The sequence below is a fragment of the Gopherus evgoodei genome, chromosome 1 (genome assembly GCF_007399415.2).
Source record: "Gopherus evgoodei ecotype Sinaloan lineage chromosome 1, rGopEvg1_v1.p, whole genome shotgun sequence".
NCBI classification, from domain to species: Eukaryota; Metazoa; Chordata; order Testudines; family Testudinidae; genus Gopherus; species Gopherus evgoodei.
Genome location: NC_044322.1, coordinates 196,528,610 through 196,549,322, shown reverse-complemented (window position 1 = coordinate 196,549,322; position 20,713 = coordinate 196,528,610). Strand labels below are relative to the sequence as shown.

The 20,713-nt window shown below is 38.6% G+C and overlaps 1 protein-coding gene across 1 annotated transcript in view; it reads left to right on the top strand.

Annotated features, from left to right (window-relative positions):
- The window catches only part of NECTIN3 (nectin cell adhesion molecule 3), a 95,067-nt gene that overhangs the window by 22,395 nt on the left and 51,959 nt on the right, over positions 1-20,713 (top strand). Inside the window, exon 5 of the mRNA XM_030548564.1 lies at positions 4,657-4,808. Coding sequence (XP_030404424.1) covers positions 4,657-4,808 — 152 coding nt within the window. The remainder of the gene's footprint in view (positions 1-4,656; positions 4,809-20,713) is intronic.

The following is a 20,713-nucleotide window of genomic DNA, read 5'->3' as shown; positions in this document are numbered from 1 at the left end:
AGAGCTACTACTTGGCCTCCTGGTAGTTCAGAGTGGCCTGTTATGAAGCCCTGATGGCTTAATGTGATTTCACTTTATTAAAATTTTTCATCTTATTGAATATGTGCCTCAGGAGCAGAGAGAACAATTTCAGGTCCTCGTTACAGAGGGTCAAACAGTTGCCAAGGCATCTCTCTGCTTTGTGCAATTGTCAGTTGCATCTAATGTTCTATAGTTATGGCAGTAGTCAAGTGCCAAGCTTCCTGGCTGTGGTCTTCGGCCTCTCCGGGAGGTACAAAATACTATAGAGGACCTTCATTTTGAGGGTCCCCAAGTTGTTGAATGACAACCTAGATGAGTCCCTCCATTCTCTGAAGAACTAAGTTCTCTAGGCATCTATATACTTGCGAATAAAGAAAACACAGCGGGTCACAGACAGCTCAACGATTTTGCCAGTCCACTACCAGCCCATGAGAATAGCTGACCATTCTCTCTCTCTCTAGTCCCCTCCCCCCCCCTCCAGAAACCCCAAGGGAAGGGGTTTCTCCTTCCGCAACCTCCCAGCCAGTGACATATTCAAAATGTCTGTTTTGACCCATTGGTTGAAGGTGGTAAACTACTACATCTCTACCCCGATATAACACGAATTTGGATATAATGTGGTAAAGCAGTGCTTGTGACGGGGCTCCGCACTCTGGTGGATCAAAGCAAGTTTGATATAATGCAGTTTCACCTATAACGCGGTACGGTTTTTTTGTTTTTTTTTGACTTCCAAGGACAGCATTATATCGGGGTAGTGGTGTACTTGCTGTGGAACTTATATTGCACTTATTCCCCTGCCACCCTTATGGGGATTCTCTCTCCTATTACCTATCTTTCTAGGAGCTCATCACTTTGGACTGATGGATCCTAGAAGCAATTTTCACAGGCTTCTCCATCCAGTCCAGCTCCTTACCACCCTATTCCTCTTTAGGGACTCTTCTCACAAAGACCTCTTAAGGCAAGAGGTAAAATTCCTCCGGGCTCTGAGGGAAATTGAACCTTTCCCATCAGACTTCATTGAGAGAGGATTCTTTCATCAGGATAGAATACTGTTCTTGGTATTTTCTTGTCCAGAAGAAAAATGAGGTATTAGGAGATGAGACCAATTCTGGACCTCCATCCGCTCCTGATAGTTCAGAATATAACCCTAGGAACAATAATTCTGTCTGGAAGGCTTTACTCCTTCAACCTTCAGGGTTCTTGTTTCCCATGTCACCATTCATCCCTCACACAAGCAATTCCTATGCTTTGTGGTAGGCAAGGACTACCTTCCCATACAAAGGTTCTGCACTGCAAAATTTATCAGGAATCTATTCAACCTCTTCTCTCCTATCCAGGAACTAACACAATCACTTCAGCTCTCAATGCTTTTAAGAAACCTCCATTCAAGTCTATGGACAGTTGTGCCTTCATTCATTTGGCCCTTAAGACCTTATTCCTCGTAACCATTACTTGGACCAGGAGGATAAGAGCTTGGAACCTTGATGGTGGACTCACCAAATACAGTGCTCTACCAAGATGAAGTGACTTACTTCTTAAGTCTCTTCTGAATTGCGTGTTAAGTAGGAGATTAACCTACCAGTATTTACCCCAAGCCTCACTCTGAGAGAAGTAGTGAGCCACCATACACTTGGTGTTAAAAGAGCTCTTGGCTTTTAACTTGACAGAAGTAGGCCCTTTTTGGGTTTCCCCTTGACTTTTCATCTCTGTTGCAGAAGGAATAAAAGGGGACATCTGATCTTCACCCAGAGTCTGTCCAAATGGGTTGCAGGTTGCATCCTCTCATGCTACGAAGTTTCTTTGTTAATCCACCCTCCTACCCTGAGTTATTGCTCATTCCACTAGGTCTCAAGCTAGCCCGTTGCAAATATATACCCACTTCAGACATTTGCAGTGCAGCCACCTGGTCTTTGTCACCCATGTTTTACCAGCATTACCCTCTTTCATGCCTGCCTCCAGGACTGACATGGCCTTTGATGTTGTCCTGTGATCCATACTGAATCCACTTCCTCGGCACCCGTTCCATGATGGGAGTCTGCTGACATGGAGCACCCATAGGGACACTACTCAGGTAATCTCTCCTCTTTCTTTACCTTGTATAGTAACTGGAGTTTTTCCAGATGTATGTCCGTAAGGGTATGCCGCTACCCACTGTCCTTCCCCTCTGTCTCTGAGTCTTTCTTGAAAAATTAGTGGTTGAGAAGAAACTGCACTGCCATTGGGTGTGCCCCTCCCTATATATTCTTGAATCAAGGCACAAGAGTGTTTAGGGTTCAGATGTGGATTCAGAGACACTGCTGACTGAAAACTCCTATCTAGAGCAAGAGTATGCGCATATGCTGATGTGGAGCACCCATGGAGGGGTGGGGACACTTTTCAAAGAACTCCAGTTACTGTACAAGATAAGTAACCTCTCCTCTCCTTTTTGGTTGTAATCCCTCTATGCCCTGAAACCATGTGATTTCTTAATTAGCAGTGAAGGATCATTTAAAGGTGCCCCTAAATGAAAGTCTCTCAGCAAATTAACAAAAAACAGCTAGCAGAGCCAATACATGTATGAAATCATACAAGCTGCTCAAAATACAAATGAGTTAGTGTTAAGCACTACATTGAATGCTGCAAATGTACTCAAAGCTCTTCCTCCTCCACGCATTTGAGTTGTAGGCCCTTGATATTAGTCTCTCTTCCTCTATAGACAGCAGTACGGAAGACAGGCATTTCCATTTGCATAAACCTTGCCTGTACTAACAAGATAAGGAGCTATAGGTGGTCCTTTGGGCTTTGTAACTTTGTTTTTACAGTCATCTGTTTTTCTTAAAATATTGCTCCCTAGTCTAAACCTTCAGATAAATCATGAGACATAAATTCAGGTCTTATTAAGCCCAAATGTATTATCCTGACTGAGTCTCAGACTTCTAGGAATGGTGGTTTGAAGGACTGAATTAGTTAAATTGTGTTAATGGCAGTAAAACCATATTGTTACTTGTAACAAGTCTTTTTTTATTAAAAATTTGACAGAACTTTGCTTTAGTTTCAGGCCACGTTAATCCTTAAGTTAATTCCACTGACATGATTTGGAGCTAAACCAGTGATTAAGTTGGTCTGTTTTAAGATTGCTCATTCTTTGTATAGTTTTTGAAAATGTGTCCGTCAAACCATACTTGAAAAGAGGGGAGACGATGTATTTATTTGTGCAGAACAGCACAAAAGACTACTGCTGAGGGAATTCTGTGCCAAAAAATTCTGCACACAATAATTAAAACTTCTGCAAATTTTTATTTGTCAAATAAATGTGGAGGCTCCAGCATGGCATGGGGAGCACAGGTCACTGACTGCACAGAGGTAGAAGATCACTGTGCAGCTCCACCTACCCCCCCCGGGATGCTAACTAAGCGGTGAGGCTTTACCCAACTGTGACATAGTGCAAGGACAAGGTGTTCCCTTGAAACACCCCAGGGCCCTGCCTCTGTGTGCCAAGTGTGGGCAGGCAGTGCCAGGTGTGGGCAGGCAGGATCCAAGTGTGGACGGGCTTGGTGTGGGAGGATCCAAATGTAGGTTGAGAGGGTTCTGTGTGGGGCAATCTGAGTGTGGGAAGCTTAGTGGGAAATCTGCGTGCGGGGAGGATCTGGATGCCCAGGGGCTTTTTGGTGGGTTCTGGGTAAAATGTTAATGGAATTCTGCAGAAGGGTCCAGGTGAAGGTGGTTGGGGCTCTGTGTGGAGGGATAGAACTTGGGGGGGAGGGGACTTAATGGGGGGGCTTAGTGGATGATCCAGATGCTGGAGGTGTTAGGTTCAGTGGGTGGGGATCCAGGTGCAGCTAGTTGGGGCTTGTTAGGGTGGGGATCCAGGTGCAGGTGGGTTGTTGGGGTGGTACAGGGGGTATGGGGCTAGTCGGGAGGGTTCTGGGTATAAGGGGGTCTGGATGCACGGGGGTTGGGTGGATAAGGCAGCAGCTCCCTGTATAGGGATTCCTCTCTCTGCAGCTGAGGCATGATGGGTACAGGAAGTACAGGGGGCAGTAGGAGGAGAGGAGGGAGTTTGCAGAGCTTCCTACAACTGGGAGAGAAATCGGGGGGGTGGGTCTGACATGACCCCAGATACCATGCAGGGGAAGAGGAAGTCCTGTCCTCCCTAGGCTAGCTGGGACTAGCAAGTGAGCCTGGCGCGGGGTAGGAGCCACCAACTGGGTCTTTCCCAGTTCTGCCCTCTGCCCCACAGTGATTTACCTCTGTTGGCTGCCCTGGGTACCCGAAACATACTGCTGAAGAGGGTCGCATGATCGCTCTTTATGGCTTCCCTTTGCATTTCTGACGGGAAGAATTTATCTGCAGGGGAAACAAATCTGCGAGGGACATAAATTCTCGCATGCACAGTGATGTAGAATTCTCCCAGGAGTAAAAGATTCAAAATTCCAACAGACTTGTAATAGAAACAAACAAATTGACTTGACATTATTGTTTCTTTAACTGAAGGGCTTTACTAATATAACAAAATAATTGCATTCCACAGAGCAAGCTATTTGTAAACTTAAAATAATTATAATTGAACTTTTTCAGGTAAAACATTTTTACATTTAAATTCTTTGCGTAAATTCTGAGAGTGCTTAAACTGCCTCCAAATATTGTCTAATTCAGGTTGGATGGGCAATGGCCCGAAGGTTTAATGTCTTCAAATAATACTCTGCATTTCAACAGTCCATTGACTTACAATTATACTGGAACTTATGTCTGTAAGGTGACCAATTCCCTTGGACAAAGAAGTGATCAAAAGTCGATCTACATATTAGGTGAGTTGTTGTTTCTCCCTTCCCTTCCTAAGGATGCTTTGTTAAAATACTGTGTCAGAAATTGGACTAGGTGTCTAGTTGAATGTGGGTTTTTTAGCCATGTTATATAACAGGTTACCTAAAACTCAGTCTTTAATTAAAGGTGATATAAAACTGGGAAGGACAAATGGAAATAAACTTTACTCTACTAGTACTGATACTATTTCAAGGGGCTAATATCATTGTTCTGTCATGCATGCTGTCTGTAAATCGTAGTACTTAAAAGGACCACAGTAGTATCTGAGACTCTATACCAGCCCTAAGTGATGATAATGAAGTAAAACCTAGCACCTCCTAAGAGCAAGTGTTTCCCTCTCTCTTTGGTGAAGACTGCGTTGTTGACAACATCCATGCTACCTAATTTGAGATGAGTTGACAAATGGAAGAGATTTTAGCTTGGAAGGAATTAAATAAAATTGTTGAGTTGGAGGAGAAGAGATGTTATAAAACCCAAACTTAAAACACTTTTCTGAGAGAGAGGGAGTCTGGTTTTATTCCTTTATCCTCAGCTGAGCTGGTCAGAATGCCTCTTACTGCTCATACAGAGCAAACATAAATCTAATTACAGGCGAGTTTCATCTTACGCGGGGGTTCCGTTCCGCAGTTAGCGGGTAAAGCGAAAACCACGTATAGTCAAAATTACATTGAGTTGAATGGCGGGCGAAATCGCCTGCACTACAGGTACAGTATTAAAATTGTTGTTTTTCTCTTTTTTTGTGTTTTGTTTTTTGCCGACCGCGTAAAGCTGAAATCGCATATGTTAAATGTGCGCAAGATGTGACCGACCTGTACAGGGGGGCAGAAATAGTTAGAGCACATTGCTCCACCTCACGCTTCCCGTCTGTGTGGTGGTCTCTTTTGGGTAGGGTATTGCCACAGCTGTTGGTGGACTTTGTTAGTATTTAAATTAGGAAAGCACTTATCACAATGCTGGTTATGGTAAAGAACCTCAGTAGCAGACAAGTGCCATGTTATCATAGTATATGTTTACTTGAGTATAGCAGCATATTGAAAGGCTACCATGGCTTAATGAAAATCATATGTGGTAGCATCAGAAGTAGAGCTGAGACCTAACGTTGTTATATTACCATGATGATGGAATTACTTAATGTTATCAATAGGTACAAATGTGGTGGCAGTATTCAGAACATTAACAATAAATTCATTATATTCTTTCTACGTTCTTGAGGGCCAATCTTCATGATAAGGTCTCAATCCATTCTTATTTCAGTAGCTCCTATGCTGGTGGCTAGTGAAAACTACAGATTCAGCCTGTAGACCACTGAGAGTGAGTAGTAAAGTAAGTGCTGCTTTGGCTTTTGGAGCAGAAAAAATATCTATCTTGGAGGCTGTGAATGGTGAATGAAATTGAGCAAGATGGCACCAAACAATGTACATGTAAAACATTTGAGATCACACCCTCTGTATACCAATTACATACTTAAGCATTCTTCACTACTTCATAGCAGCATGGCACATGCTGCTATATCTCAGAGCAGGTTCACTATAATCCAGTGGGAATGGGAGGAAAAGGTGAGCAATACTGAACTCAGTATACCTTAATCTGGCCTGGGGAGAATTCAAACAATACTGTCAAAGACGGAATTTCAATATTTTTAACTAAATTTGTATAAACATTATGCAAAATATTGCAGTGTTTAAAAAGAAAAAACCCTATGAAAATAACATCTGAAGAAGCTCATAAGTATGCATGTACGATTCTGTGATATAAAAATAAATTTGTCTTAAGTATCAGTTACCTTCATGAGAATAAATCACCTGTAAATTGTTCTGTTATACTGTGCTTTTTTTGTCTTGGTTGAACTGTTACATTACTTGCAGACTGCTAATGCTTAATTGGAACGGTTGACTAAAAAGCTTTGGAACAACTGTACAAAACCTATTAAGGTTTTTAAACCTTTCTGTGTATTTAAAATAAAATAAACCATTTAAACAGAGGTGGTTATTTTGTTAAAATAGTAGTTCAAAGCTATTTTAGTCCTTGCAGAATTGATGACAAGAATACCTAACATATATGAAAGGGAACTATAATCTTTAAATCTGTTCATTTGCTTGTTAACTGTCGCAGAAGAAATCAGCGGGAACTAGACATACAAGGTATATAAAGGAAAATATTTTAACTTAATTAAAAGCATTGCTGTTTTAGAGTTACTGATGCTTTCTGATCATGATTTTTGCAGTAACTTTTTATTTTAAGCTTTTCTGTTAGCCTACCTTAGTGGCATAAAAACGTTTTTAAAAAATTGCTTTACCTGTAGCACTTTAAGTTACTGAAAATGAAAACTTTTGAAAAATTGAAATGGTTTTTTACCCAGGTGAATCTTTGCATTTTATCAATAAAACTAACAGCTCACTTTTATACTACACATCTCTCAGGCACGAATACAATTTTTTGTCCTGTTAGCAGCATTGCAGGAAAGATGAAACTTGAACTTTTTTAAACAGTACACTAAAACAAAGTTGGTGCAAAATCTTCAACTGTTTGATGATCCCCATTAAGTGTGAATCAGTCTGATTACAGCAGTGAATTTCACAAAACTCAACTATGACAAGATATGTGCAATGATATTTGAAATAAAAGCAGTTCAGCAGTACCTCTTGGACAGTTAAGCTGTCCTAAATGTAAGTCCACTGTTGCCTTTTGAGCTCACATGTCACCAGTTAACACTGAATATCATGGGGGTGGGGGAGAAGTGACATGTGAGACACTCTTAGTCTAGGAAGTTAGTTACTTCAGTTGTATAGTAAAAGTTTTAAATAAATAAATAAATAAATCTCTATAATAGACCAGTGTTTCCCAAACTTGGGATGCCGCTTGTGTAGGGAAAGCCCCTGGTGGGCTGGGCTGGTTTGTTTACCTACCTTGTTTGCAGGTTCGGCCAGTTATGGCTCCCACTGGCCACAGTTCGCTGCTCCAGGGCAATGGGAGACGCAGGAAGCGGCGCGGGCTGAGGGATGTACTGACAGTATCTTGGTCTACATATGGGAGGAGTAGCTAAATCCAGAAGGAACAAATGTATTCAGAAGTGCAACACGAAAACTAATTCCAACGTGAAAGCATAGCTTGATGTCCCATTCTTAAAATAAGACACAGGTTTTCCTTTCTGTCTTTCCACTTAGTGGCGTTAGTAAACATACCACAGCAGGCTCAAGAGCAAATCTTACAATAGGTTTTCTGATGATTTCAAATGAGAGCATGAAACCACTAAAAGTATCCATTTAAATTGGGCTGTTGTAAAGAGGGGTAAACATATTGATACCTACGGTTTCATAATTTTTTTTGTAAATTTTAAAGAGATTTTATTTGCTGTTACAAATTATAATACATAGAACCTGAAAGTTTAAATATAGTTGATCTTGAAAAACTAGTTACTGTGGTTTTTAATGAATGGATTGCATCTATTGTTTAGACACATTGAGCATAATGTGGCTGCAATCTTTGTCAAGTGAAATAACCACAAAATGTATAAAGTTACTTTGCTCTCGTTTTTCTATTCCAAAGGTAACAAAGGTTCTTAGATTTTCAAAAATGGATTTTTCCACTAAAAATCAGAATTAACTATTTATATCTTGAACTATTTCAGTGATCTTAACATGCTTGTCCAAAGCTTCCAACTGATTTTAAAAACTTTTTATTTAAAAAAAAAAAAATCTCAACAGTACATACCAGTCTGGAAGAATAGTCAGAAAAACTTGCTAGCCAGTCATTAATCTGTAGGTAAACAGTCATAATGATGGTGATCTAAGGAAAAGCACGCCTTATTTGCTTGTCCCAAAAAAAAAAAAAGATATCTTAAAGTGAAATTGGCAAGGTTGGTGAGCTATACAGCGAGTACAAAAGAAATTGCTTGAGTGCTAATGTATATGATTGTAAATATACATTCTAAGATAAATTGAGAGAGATACAATTGTCAATAGAAGTATTAAGTCCTATTTGTCAACTTCTGTGGACTATTTTTTGAATGAAATTCTTAAACTTAATAAACAAGAAAAGTAAAAACCAGATTAAACATAAAGTTCATCTGTTTTTGTACAGTTTCCTAAAGTAGGAAGATAAAAAGGGTTTGGAACTGAGCTTAAAGTTTGAGGTTTTTTACCTAATCACATATACAGCACTAAATGCCATAATGTGTGGTGTGTGGAGTTGTGTTTTTTTGTTTTTTGTGGTTAGATACAGGTAACGAGATCATAGCAGAAACAATGTCTAGTGCTGCACAACTTCTCCTTCACACAAATGAGTAATACCTTTTAGCTGGAATTCAGAGGCAGTGCTGGAGGCTCCAGAACTGAAGCCTGCCTTTAAACTCAGGCCACCAGAAATTATGCTACTCTTTGCTGGAACTCATTTTGTCCCATCAACCAGGTTTTACATTTTTACTCGTATTTCTGAGTTTGTCAACTTCTAGCACTGGTCTCTCCTCAGATTAGAGATGATCAGAGCACTAAGGGTGTAGTTTTCTGGGAATAGCTCAGCAAGCCTGGAACTAAGTCTAAGAAGTGCAGCTTTTCTGGAACATCAGAGGGCAGGGTCTTAATGGCAGGGCGTGGTGCTTTGAGTTGGACAAGCTGGGTAGGAGTCTTGACTCCTGTCTGAAGCCACAGACAGGCTTTCTCAGGAGCACGGAACTCCTCTCAGCCTGCTCATGGTGGTAAGTCATGCAAATTTGAGAGACTATGGGTTGCAAAAATACAGAAGTAAGCCTCCCCTTCACAAGGCAGCAACTGTAAACCTTTGAATATGCAGGTAGGAGATATCAGGTGCCAGCAAAGGGATTTGAGTAACTTTTCCAGTGTCTTGAGTCATAGTCCAAGCTGCACAGGAAAATTCAGCACAAACTTGGCCGATGATCAGAGAATAGGATCCAAAGAAACTAGACTTTGTCAGAGAAAGTATATTCCTCAGAGTGTCTAATGCGAAGTTGCTAACTACCATGTACTCCTGGAAAACTACAAGTCTGTTATGGAATTAACTCTTATTCATTGTCTGTTAATATCAGGAGCAGCTAAGATCCTCCATGACTGAAAGGCAGCTCACCACTGCAATGGTGCTCAGTGCACCATTTGTTGCAGTGGACTTGGCAGCTAGGGCCATGGTAACTGCAGTGACATGAGATGGTGGTGGTCCTGGCTTCAGATGGTAGATATCCCTTCTGGGGTCCAAGTGACCATAGAAGAAACTGCTATTTCATCCTCAGCATGATCACAAATGAGCAACAGCCCTTTCTCTAGGGCTTTATGTATATCCCAGCTTCTGCATATAAGCCTCAAATACCTCAGTCCTCTTTCAGATAATAGTCCCCTGACTGTGGCCTGTATCCCTCCAGAGCCATCTAAGAAACATCAGTGACTTAATCCATGATGCTCATTGAGCATCTTCTTAACAGACCTGCAGCAGGGACAAGTGTTCAGGAAATAGTTTTGATGGCATCGTTAAGATCCTGGCTGGATTATCTGTGCATCCTTCCTCTTTTCTATTTGGCAATTGCCCCTGTTAATTTAAAGAAATTTAGACTGGGATTACCTCGGACTAGTGGGACCTCAAGATAATAAATAAGGAGTGTTAACAGCTAGTTGAATGATACTCAGACCCCATCTCTTATCCCCGTCTCTCTTCAAGAATCCTTCTTCATGAGGTGCTTCTAGAATAGGAAGTAGACTTCTTGTCAAAATTGGGAGTGGTAGAGGAGATAACTCAGAAGGAAGGGCATCTACTCCAATTAGTAATAGATTCCAAAGTAAAAAGGTGGGTGGACACCTATCCTAGACCACTGATATTTAAATGCCTTCATTTGTCAAGGCTCGTTCTGGATGGTCACCCTTGATTCTTCTATCCCCTCACTAGATCCTAAGGATTGGTTTGAGGTGCTGTACCTGCAGGATATCCACATCTTAATCCTCCCAGCACAGTTTCTGTGGTTCATAGTAGAGAAGTTTACTATCTGTACAGTGTTCTACCCTTCACTCTATCTTTGGCCCCTCAGGTATTTTACCATGAGCCTGTGCTTAGTGGTAGCATACCTAGGGAGTCTGTACCTTTTAAGCTGGCTGACAGGTGCTTTTCCACAGTGGGTCAGACACTCAACTTAAAAGACCTTTGACCTTGAGGCCGAGGGAGGCTAAGAGGTCTATCAAGACAAATCCACAGTGACTGATATAAAGCATTAGACTCCTAGGAAGCTGCGTTAGACTCCAAGTTGGTGATGACATGTCTATTGCAGTTAAGGAGTCCAAACACTTCCAATTCTTATTAGCAGAGGAACTGTGAGCAGTAGAAGTCTTCTTGGCAATGATGGTTTTGAGGACTCTTACAGCCCCAACAGAACAATGCTGTTAATAATAAAAACTGTCGCATGTGGGGCGTGCATACTAAGAGCAGAAATTCTAACACATCCTGGGAAATGGCTGCCTCATCATTTTGTTCCAGTCTTTAGCAGTACATTTGAAGATGCAGTGGCATAGATAGGCATTCCTAGAGCTCTAGAGGCATCTCAAGCTTACACACGCTAGTTGTACTGTGACGCGTAAAGGCCTCGGCATTTTGATTGAAGTGAGATGTACAGAGTGCTTGTAGGCAAAACAATAAAAATTTGAATTAGTTGATTCGTCAGGTGTCTGGAAATGATTCATCAGGTTACAAGTGAGTACCTGAGCTTCAGCTGGGGAAGATCTGCAAAGTAGGTTTTGATTACATTGGAGGCATCCTTTGATAGGAAGATGCAATTGGGGTAGTTCCTAGATAATTCCTTAAACTATATAAAGCTTTTGCTTTATATCATGGGTAGGAGGGACTTGTGCTTTCTTCTATTCTATCGTAATAATTTAAAAATTTGCTTTGTTTCTTGCCCACCACCCTCATTTCTTTGAATCACTGCTTACCAGCTTTGTTTGTTCTGAGGAGAAGCTATGCAGCAGAATGAGAAATGAGCATTATGATTTTCCTTCTGTTAGCAACTTGTCTCCTTGTTTAGCCCACCCTGATAGTCTAGTAGGAAATGAAATTTTTTCTTGAGAGACTTAACCTTAATTACCTTAAAGTTACCATCTGATTGCTGTTAATTGGTTGCTGGAGTGTTCCTACAGCTCTGGACAAAATCTTCTAGTGGCTTGAGTTGAAGGGTGCAGCTTAATCCTGGAGTCTAAAGCAACAGCTTTGGGTCATTTCAGAATTCCACAGGTGAGAGGCATTAGCTATTTATTTTAAAGGAGGAGTGAAGCTGCTAACAGAAAATTATCAGGGCAGAAATGTCTCATTCTTGAAAGACAAATTATGTATTGAACAGAAACAATAATACTTCATTGTAAGTATTCAGTTGAAGGTGCTTATTTGGGGTTTTAGACCTAAACTAGGGGAGGCACAAGTAAGTGGGTTGAGGCAGATAATTAGCTTTATATAAAATTAACTGTCCACTTCATTGGTTAGCATGTGCTGAAGTGAAAATAAAATTTAAAGAAGCTCTTAGGCCAGTAGTTGTCAACCAGGGGTATGTGTACTCCTGGGGATACGTAGGGGTCTTTCCGGAGGTACATCAACTCATCTAGATATTTGCCTAGTTCTGCAACAGACTACATAAAGCTAACTTAGCAAAGTCAGTATAGACTAAAATTTCATACAGTGACTTGTTTATGCTGCTCTGTATACTATACATTGAAATGCAAGTATAATATTTCTATTCTAACTGACTTTTATTTTATAGATATGTATGGTGAAAAATAATTGCTTGCTTTTTCATCAGTAATAGTGTGCTGTGGCACTTGCAATGTTATATCTGAGTTTGTAAGCAATTAGTTTTGAAGTTAGGTGAAACTTGGGGTACACAAGACAAATCAGACCCTTGAAAGGAGTACAGTAGTCTGGAAAGGTTGAGAGCCACTGTCTCAGGCCAAGTTTGTCAAAATGGAATTATTATTTTGTGTGCCTCAATATTCAGGTACCCAATATGAAATACTATTTCACTGGGTTAAGTATGAGATAATTTCCTGTGAATGAAATGTCTCAAAAAAAAAAAACAAAAAAACAAAAACCCAGTGCTTGCTGGCTTGCTTCTAGAAGTTTTGCCTTTGAGCTGTTACAGCAACAACAGTGGAGAAATTCTGGCCCCGACATTTGGTAGTTGGGGGAGGAAGGGGAGGCTGTATCTTTATTTCAGAAAAAGTTAAATTTAAAAGGAAATTTAAGACATTAGAGTTCAGTTTTAGAAAATACTAGAGAAGCATTAATAGCTGTTTTGTTAAGCGTGTGAATTGTCAGGTCTCCAAAATACGTGGCTCCTAGATAAAAGTAGGTACAAAGTACAAGTGTTCTGGATTTCTAGAGACTTGAACATACATAAATGAAAATTGAGGCAATAATGTTATTTTAATTGACACTTTGAGAGCTACTTCTTGCAATCCTTTTAGACATTCTGGTTGTGGACTATAACAAAGAAACTTGTCTACAGTATTACATATTCAAATTATGTTCAGGTTTTCAACTAAGAATATTTTATAGAACCCTTAACACTATATAAATTAATAAAGCAAAAAAGCTGCAGTTGACACTGGTTTTACTTCATGGCAATTGGAAAATGCTTTCCAGGAAGCAAGCATTGCTTACTTCTGAACACAAATGGAAGAATTTAAGGGATGGCATTTCAAAAAACAATTCTCTCTGGTGAGGAGAACTAAGAAAGGATTATAGCACTATCATTTATTTCTTAAATACTTGACTTTGCCCCCATTACGTGGTTCTGATGCCATCTGAAGTGTTGTAGCTATGAGTTTAACCTTTTATTTCTTTAATAGAACAAACAGTTGTCAGCCTTGACTGGGGGGCCGGGGAGGGGATTTGATTTCAATATCTTCCCTTAAATCTAAGGATGATGATGATGATCCTGGTAAATTGGGGTTGTTAAAACCTCTATCCTTTTTCCTTTATAGGATGAAACAAAGTCTTTTTTCACTTTTTTTCACTTGAACTTCTGGATCACTAAAATCATCTGAATTCCTTTTGTTCATTACTTTAGTGCATCTTCTCTCCTTTCTTATCTTAAATTCACTTTATTTATAGACGTGTTTAACAAATCACCATGAACCTGAGTGGGCCTCAGTTTTGTTGCTTTCAAAAGATTTTTTACAAAACTAGCAGTAAATACATTGAACAGAACTTGGCAACACACATAAATTGTTACATGACACAATACATGAAATGCAGATGGAAAAAATCAATTGCAGTAAGTATTGTGTGCATTGAAAAGATAAATTTATTCAAAGTAACATAAGAATTTTATAACCAGTTTTACACAATTGTTACTATTACCTATTTTTTTAAATGGAAAAACATTGCTCAATAAGAGCCTGTAAACATTGCATTTGTCAGAGGCTCTGAATTTTTTAGATCTTACTTCTAGTTTTGTTTAACTTACTACCATTTCAGGCTGAGTAGCTTAAATACTACTTTAACCATTCTTATTAGTTTCACTATTGATGTTTAGTTGCCTCATTAGTAACAAACATTGTTAAGAATGAGTTAGAGAGCTTGATTCTTGGGTATCTATTGTGTAAGCAGTTTTTTTTTAATTTTCTCTCTAAAATGTAAACTGAAGTCAATCAGTCAAAATTTTTCAGTTTTAACAACTCTTGGATAAATTAAGTTAAGCTTGAAGCTGGTGATAAGCTACTAATTCATACAACAGTTAAGAAATCATACTTAATATATTGTTTGTGATTTTGAAATTTAAGAGATCATGAAGTCACTTCATTTTAAACCACTTGCAGATATTAGGCAGTCTTGTATGACTCCCGATGGTTCTTATATATAGAAGCATGTACATCACCAGTTGACTTAGAAAATCAGAAGAAAAAAGGATCTCATAAAATCTGCTCTTGGGGTTGCACAAGTGATGCTTCAGTGCATACCGTTGAGAGAGCAAGATAAAACTCGAATGTATACCATTAGGAAGGAGACAGGGAACTTAGAAATTAAAAAAAAAATTGCTTAAAAACAAGAGTTAAACCAATTGACGTTCTGGAAATGTACTATTTATTACATACTACAGAAAACTATTTTTAGTGACTTTGTTCAACTGGTTTCTGTAGAATATTTTTCTAAAACAGTGGTTTAAAATATAAAGTTGCATTGTTACACTGACATCATTCTCTTAAAAGAAAATTCATAAGTAGAGAACTGCATAACATAATTTAACTTGGAGTTCCTTCACCATTCCCCACTTAAGCTGTTGAGGTTCTATTAACACAGCGAAAGTTTTGGGGAGAATAATTAAAATAAATAGCTTACTTTCTGCTAACTTAGCGCACAAAGTATAGTTTTTCATTCTTTAAGAGTTTGTTTCAATGCACTGAACAATTTCAAAATTTAATAAGTTTGTTAAAAGCGAAGACACTATTTGTCCTTCGCCAGTATTAATTTTTCAACCAATATTTCTTACTTTTGGCTGAGGAATTGGTTAGTGGTTGGTTTTGTTTTGGTTTTTTCTGGTAGATGAGATCAAACTGGTTGGAAATAGTAAACTCTAAAATCTACATAAAATGAAAAGGAACTTCTCCATTGTTTCATGAGAATTAAGTTATTTTAAAATTTGACAATGATTGCTTTTGTGCTACAAAAGCAGTTCCCCACTCTGCTTATCCTATAGTCCAAAATGAATACACAGAAGACAATTCAGAATCAGTTGAAAAACTATAATCTGTATTGCAAAAGTACTTTGTAATTGCTCAAATGTCTTAGAAATTTAAGAATGAAAAACTATTGTCTGTTAGTAGAAAACAAAATATTTACATATTCATCAACTTGGCTTTCTTATAAAACCCTCTACTGATTTAGTTTGCATTGACATTCTTTGCCTTTTCTGTGTCTTGTCTACCCTATTCCTCTTTCCATTAGATCCTCCTACTACTACTACCCGACCACCTACGGTTCCATGGCATCCTTCAACTGATGGCATCACAGGTTTAGCAACAGAACCAAAACTAATACATTTTCCAACATCAACCTTGCCAGCAATGCAGGAAGATAATTGGGGTATCATCATCGCTAGTGCAGTGGGTGGGGCTCTCTTTCTGATACTTGTAAGTGTTTTGGTTGGAATTATCTGCTATAGGAGAAGACGGACGTTCCGTGGTGACTACTTTGCTAAGAACTACATTCCACCATCAGATATGCAAAAAGAGTCTCAAATAGATGTTCTCCAATCAGATGATGTGGATTCTTACCCTGACAGTATAAAAAAAGAAATAAAACATCCAGTGAACAGTCTAATATCAAAAGATTATTTAGAAGACCCAGACAAACCAGAGTGGAACAATGTAGACAATATTAACAGGTACCAAGAACGGTATGAAAGACCAATGGATTATTATGAAGGAGGAACACTGGGAATGAAGTACATGGTTGGCGAATGTTATGATGACAACGAAGAAGACTTTGTGTCACATGTAGATGGCTCAGTAATCTCCCGGAAGGAGTGGTATGTGTAGTAACCACTGATACCTTAACTTGATTCGTACAGTTCCATTCATTAGTTGATCATTTTCAGGTTGTTTATATTTTTACTTGAGGAAAAACAAGCTTTTTGAAGTTGATTTTCAAGCTTTTGATATTGTAAAAATCTGGGTTAAATGTATCTGAGCTGCTTTATGGTTTTTCAATGCTGTACTACTGTCTTTGAAAATATTGGCATTTTGATGCATAATGCTTTATTCGTCTACAGCACATGTAAGAACCAAGTGCTAAATTAAAGTTACCATACAACGTTAGAATTAAAAAGCAACTGTCTTGGCTTTGTAATTTAAAAACTGTTTACCTGAGACTATGATCAAGTATAAGCTTTGTTAAACATATGGTTTTTTACACACATATATACACACATTTTAGACAAAAACAAGTGAGTTAGTCTTAAAGCTGAAGTTTATCTAAGGTAAATTAAATTCTTAAGTAAATTTTACCATGCAAAAAGATGGATTTGCTTAAATCTGTTTTTTCAAAGATATGTTTTACTTTTCTACACAAAAATGAACACCTCTTTGTTTTAATGAGCCTTCTTGTAATATGATGTGCATAGTTAGTGGTAACTTTTAAAGAAAACATGTTGCATTGAAAAAGTTAGAATTCTCAGTGAAGGAGTTTGAGGAATAACAATGAATATATGGAAGGTTTTGTCTTGTCGTTGATTTTTGAGAACCTTTTTTTTACACTACAGTTTCCAAAAAGTACTATTAGTCTGTGTACAGAATTTGTCAGTTATAGGCCTGTATTTCACATGAGATCAAAAACTGATTCTCGAACTTAAAGAGAGAGAGAACTTTCAACTAGAAATAAGATGATGCCTGGAAAGTTTTCACTGGGGATTGGGAAATATAAGTTTAGGTCTCAATTAGATAAAAATTCTAAGCATATGAAGGAAACGAATGGTGTTAATATAGCTAAGATATACAAGTTTAAGATTCTAGCAGAATACAGCATAACATAGTGTGCAGAACATTAAAAGGTATAGGGCAAATTTTTACAGTCTTTTGTGATTACATCACCGCTTTTAAGAGTTCAGCATACTTTTTTTTCTTTTAAAACATGTATGGAAAGGGTTAATGTAAAAAAAGTGCTATTTAAAATAAAGCAAGTAGGGAAATATTGCTATTTAATGCTGTTAAAAAATAATTTGTACAAGCACACTGTGGAATCCCCAGAACAGCAGTTGTATGTATTACTCAGTTGGGTTTGTTTGTATTGCATTGGTTTGCTTTGTTGCAAATAAACAAGTGGAACTGTTGACTAAAACAGTAAGCAGTCTTGTAGCTAGGAGAAGGAGATGGTTACTAGAAATGAAATTGCATGCTTGGAAGTCGGTTTCAAGAGTTGGAACAACCTTGCCTCCTCTTCAGTAGTAGGTTCACTACCTCAGCTTTGCAAGTGAATAGAATGGAATCTGAATGAAGTTAGTTCAGAATCTTGTCTGACAGCAGTTAAATTGTAAGAATTTAGAGATGATAAACAGTTCTGTGGTGAAATTCATATTTTAAGCTTTCAACTTGACATGCATGAGTTTAAAAACTCTTATCCAGGAAAACTTGCCTGAATGTTGAAGTCCAGAAATGAAAAAACTTGGTGGGGTGCGGATGGGGGGAGAGAGGAAATTGCCACACAGATAACAACAATTTTACAAGCTTGGGCCAGAATTTTAAGGATGCTTAATGGCCACTTGTTTGAATGTTTCCTTTAGTAGTAAAAACACTGCAAAATGACAGAGTATTTAAAGCTTTACAGTAGATACAGTATCTATATTAGGCTTTTGACAGTAGTCTGTGATTCCAGATGACTGCATGCCTTCAAAAATGAAGGGTAGACTAGTAAATTCATATAAAGATTACAACGGTTTCCTAAGGCTAGTTGCGTTCATAATTGAGAGTTATGAGAGATGTATATTAAATTAATGGACCAAAGTCTCAACTTAGCACAATAGCAAGGGGGTCATGCTCAGGTGTAAACTCATGCAAATGAATTCTTATAACACACAAGTGTCTACTCCAAAGCCCACTGAAGTAAGTGGATCAGATTCTATATATAGAACTTGTTGTCTCTGAGAGATAATTTAACTTAAGAGAACCTTTAACTGTAAACTTGATGTCCATGTGAGACAATTTGGGCCTTCGGTAGGTTTTGGTTTTTGTAACAAGTTGAGATTTAGAGATGGGTATTCCCTATACTCTTCAGTGTTCTTCACCATCTTAAATTATTACACTTTGAGTTAAATTTTTTAAACTGAAGAGGATGGTAGTAAAGACTCCAAAAAAGTTGCAGTGTTTCCTACTTGATGTATGTTTTCTGTAAATAGAGAATTGATTTTAAGTATGAATAGTTGTTTGAAATAAACTTCTGCTGTTAAATTGAGTTCTTGAATACAGGTAGTGTGCAGAACTGATTGAAAGACATGAAATAGTGAGCTAAAGCTCCTACCCAAATATATGTACATTAAGTTTTAAAAAAGGTTTTTGATGACAATCAGCCTTCGACTAAAATTGTTTGTGTCACTAGTACTTTGAAATTATCTCTGAAAATCAGCTCGCGTGCCGACTTCAGCACCTGTGCCAGAGGTTGCCTACCCCGTTCTACATATTTAACTGCCTTTCAAAATAGCGTATATAGAGAAATTTAAGTAATTAGCATGGTTGATACTTAAGGACAGTTCTACCTTAATTATTAACAGTATGTTAATTAGTCACTTAAAATAATTAATGACTTCATTTCAGTTAAGAGAACAGTTAACAATGTTTATTAAGTATTTGGACACATTACCTTCTTGAAAGCAAAAGTGGTTCCTTGGATGACTTAATTCATTCTGACAGAAGTTATGACTCAACAAAATTTCTGACCAGTGCAGTGTGATGGAGTTTGTTACTCTGTATTTGCCTTTGAGACTCTTCCTGCTGCCTTCTTTGCTTAACTAACCAGACAGTCTAGGACAGGGGTTCTCAGACTTTTGTACTGGTGATCCCTTTCACACAGCAAGCCTCTGAGTGCGACCCTGCCTTATACATTAAAAACACGTTTTTATATGTCTAATACCATTATAAATGCTGGAGGCAAAGTGGGGTTTGGGGTGGAACCTAACAGCTTGCAAACCCCCATGTAATAACCTCACAACCCTTTGAGGGGTCCTGAACCCTTGGTCTAGGAGGGGTCTCCTGCCATAGACATTCCTCATCAGCCCACTGACTACCAAGAATCCCCTGGAGAATAGATCACTTTATTTTTTTCCAGGAACTTTGTGTCTAGAATGGAGCGAAGCTCTAGGAACAAACTTGCTTAGCACCACAGATGATCCTGTGATTATCACCTTCCCAATAATAAGTATTCAGTGGCTCCTTGCCTGCCACTCTATCCACTGATCTGTTGCTTCCCACTTTGTTGTGTGAGCGATTGGGAATAACACCAGGGAATTCAGTGTGGTAATAATAGCAATTAAAGCAACACTTAATCTCTTCACCTGGGTCAACATGACTCCATGGCAGTCCACTCCACAGATCTGACAGATGCTTGTGGATGCTCTTAAGAAAAGCAGGATCAGATAGTGAACCAATAGTGCCAAAATATCCTCTCACACTCTGTAAAATGAAACACAGCCTGCAAATATACAAAGGCTGAAAAATACTCCCTCAGTGAAGTCATATTCACATCGTTCAAATGATTACTTTTACTGCAAGGGCTTAAAAAGCAGCATCCTGTATTTTTTTTCTTCCACCTGCAGCCTTTCAGCCCCAGTGGCTATGATCTTTACTAGACAACTTAAAGCAGCGAGGGGAAAAAACAAATTCCTCTGTGAAAGGCCAACTCCAGGAGAAGGTCAAATCTCAGTCCAAGGAATGTACAGTACAATGTATTAGTATGTTAGGTGTCTTTGGAAATCTTTCCATCAAATAGCTTTCTTCCCAAAAAGATAACTGAAAACTTATTGCTTGTGAAGTTGACCTATTGCACAGTACTAATATCCTGGATACCCTCTGACATGGGTTCAGTCATGTCAATTTGGTAGGGTTCATCTACAATAAGTAGGTGTGTTTGTTTTTTTTTAATCTGGTCATTGACAGCAAAAATAGCTAGGAGACAAAACTAAAAAACCATTAATGGCTATTTTGTTACCCTTTCTTGACCAAGAGTACCTTATTCTGGCCAGTTCTGGGTGGGTGTCAAATATCAACCCTTGAATTTCAAGTAACGAAGCTTATTGATCAGAGCTCTGGAGTTTTTAAAGTGAAGTGCCTGAAGGTGGAATTGTAGCAGAACTTGGGTCCTTAGGCTTTCCAGAGAGAGTACTCTTCATGTGGGGCTGGCTAAAATGCTTGTCTTGATGACTATT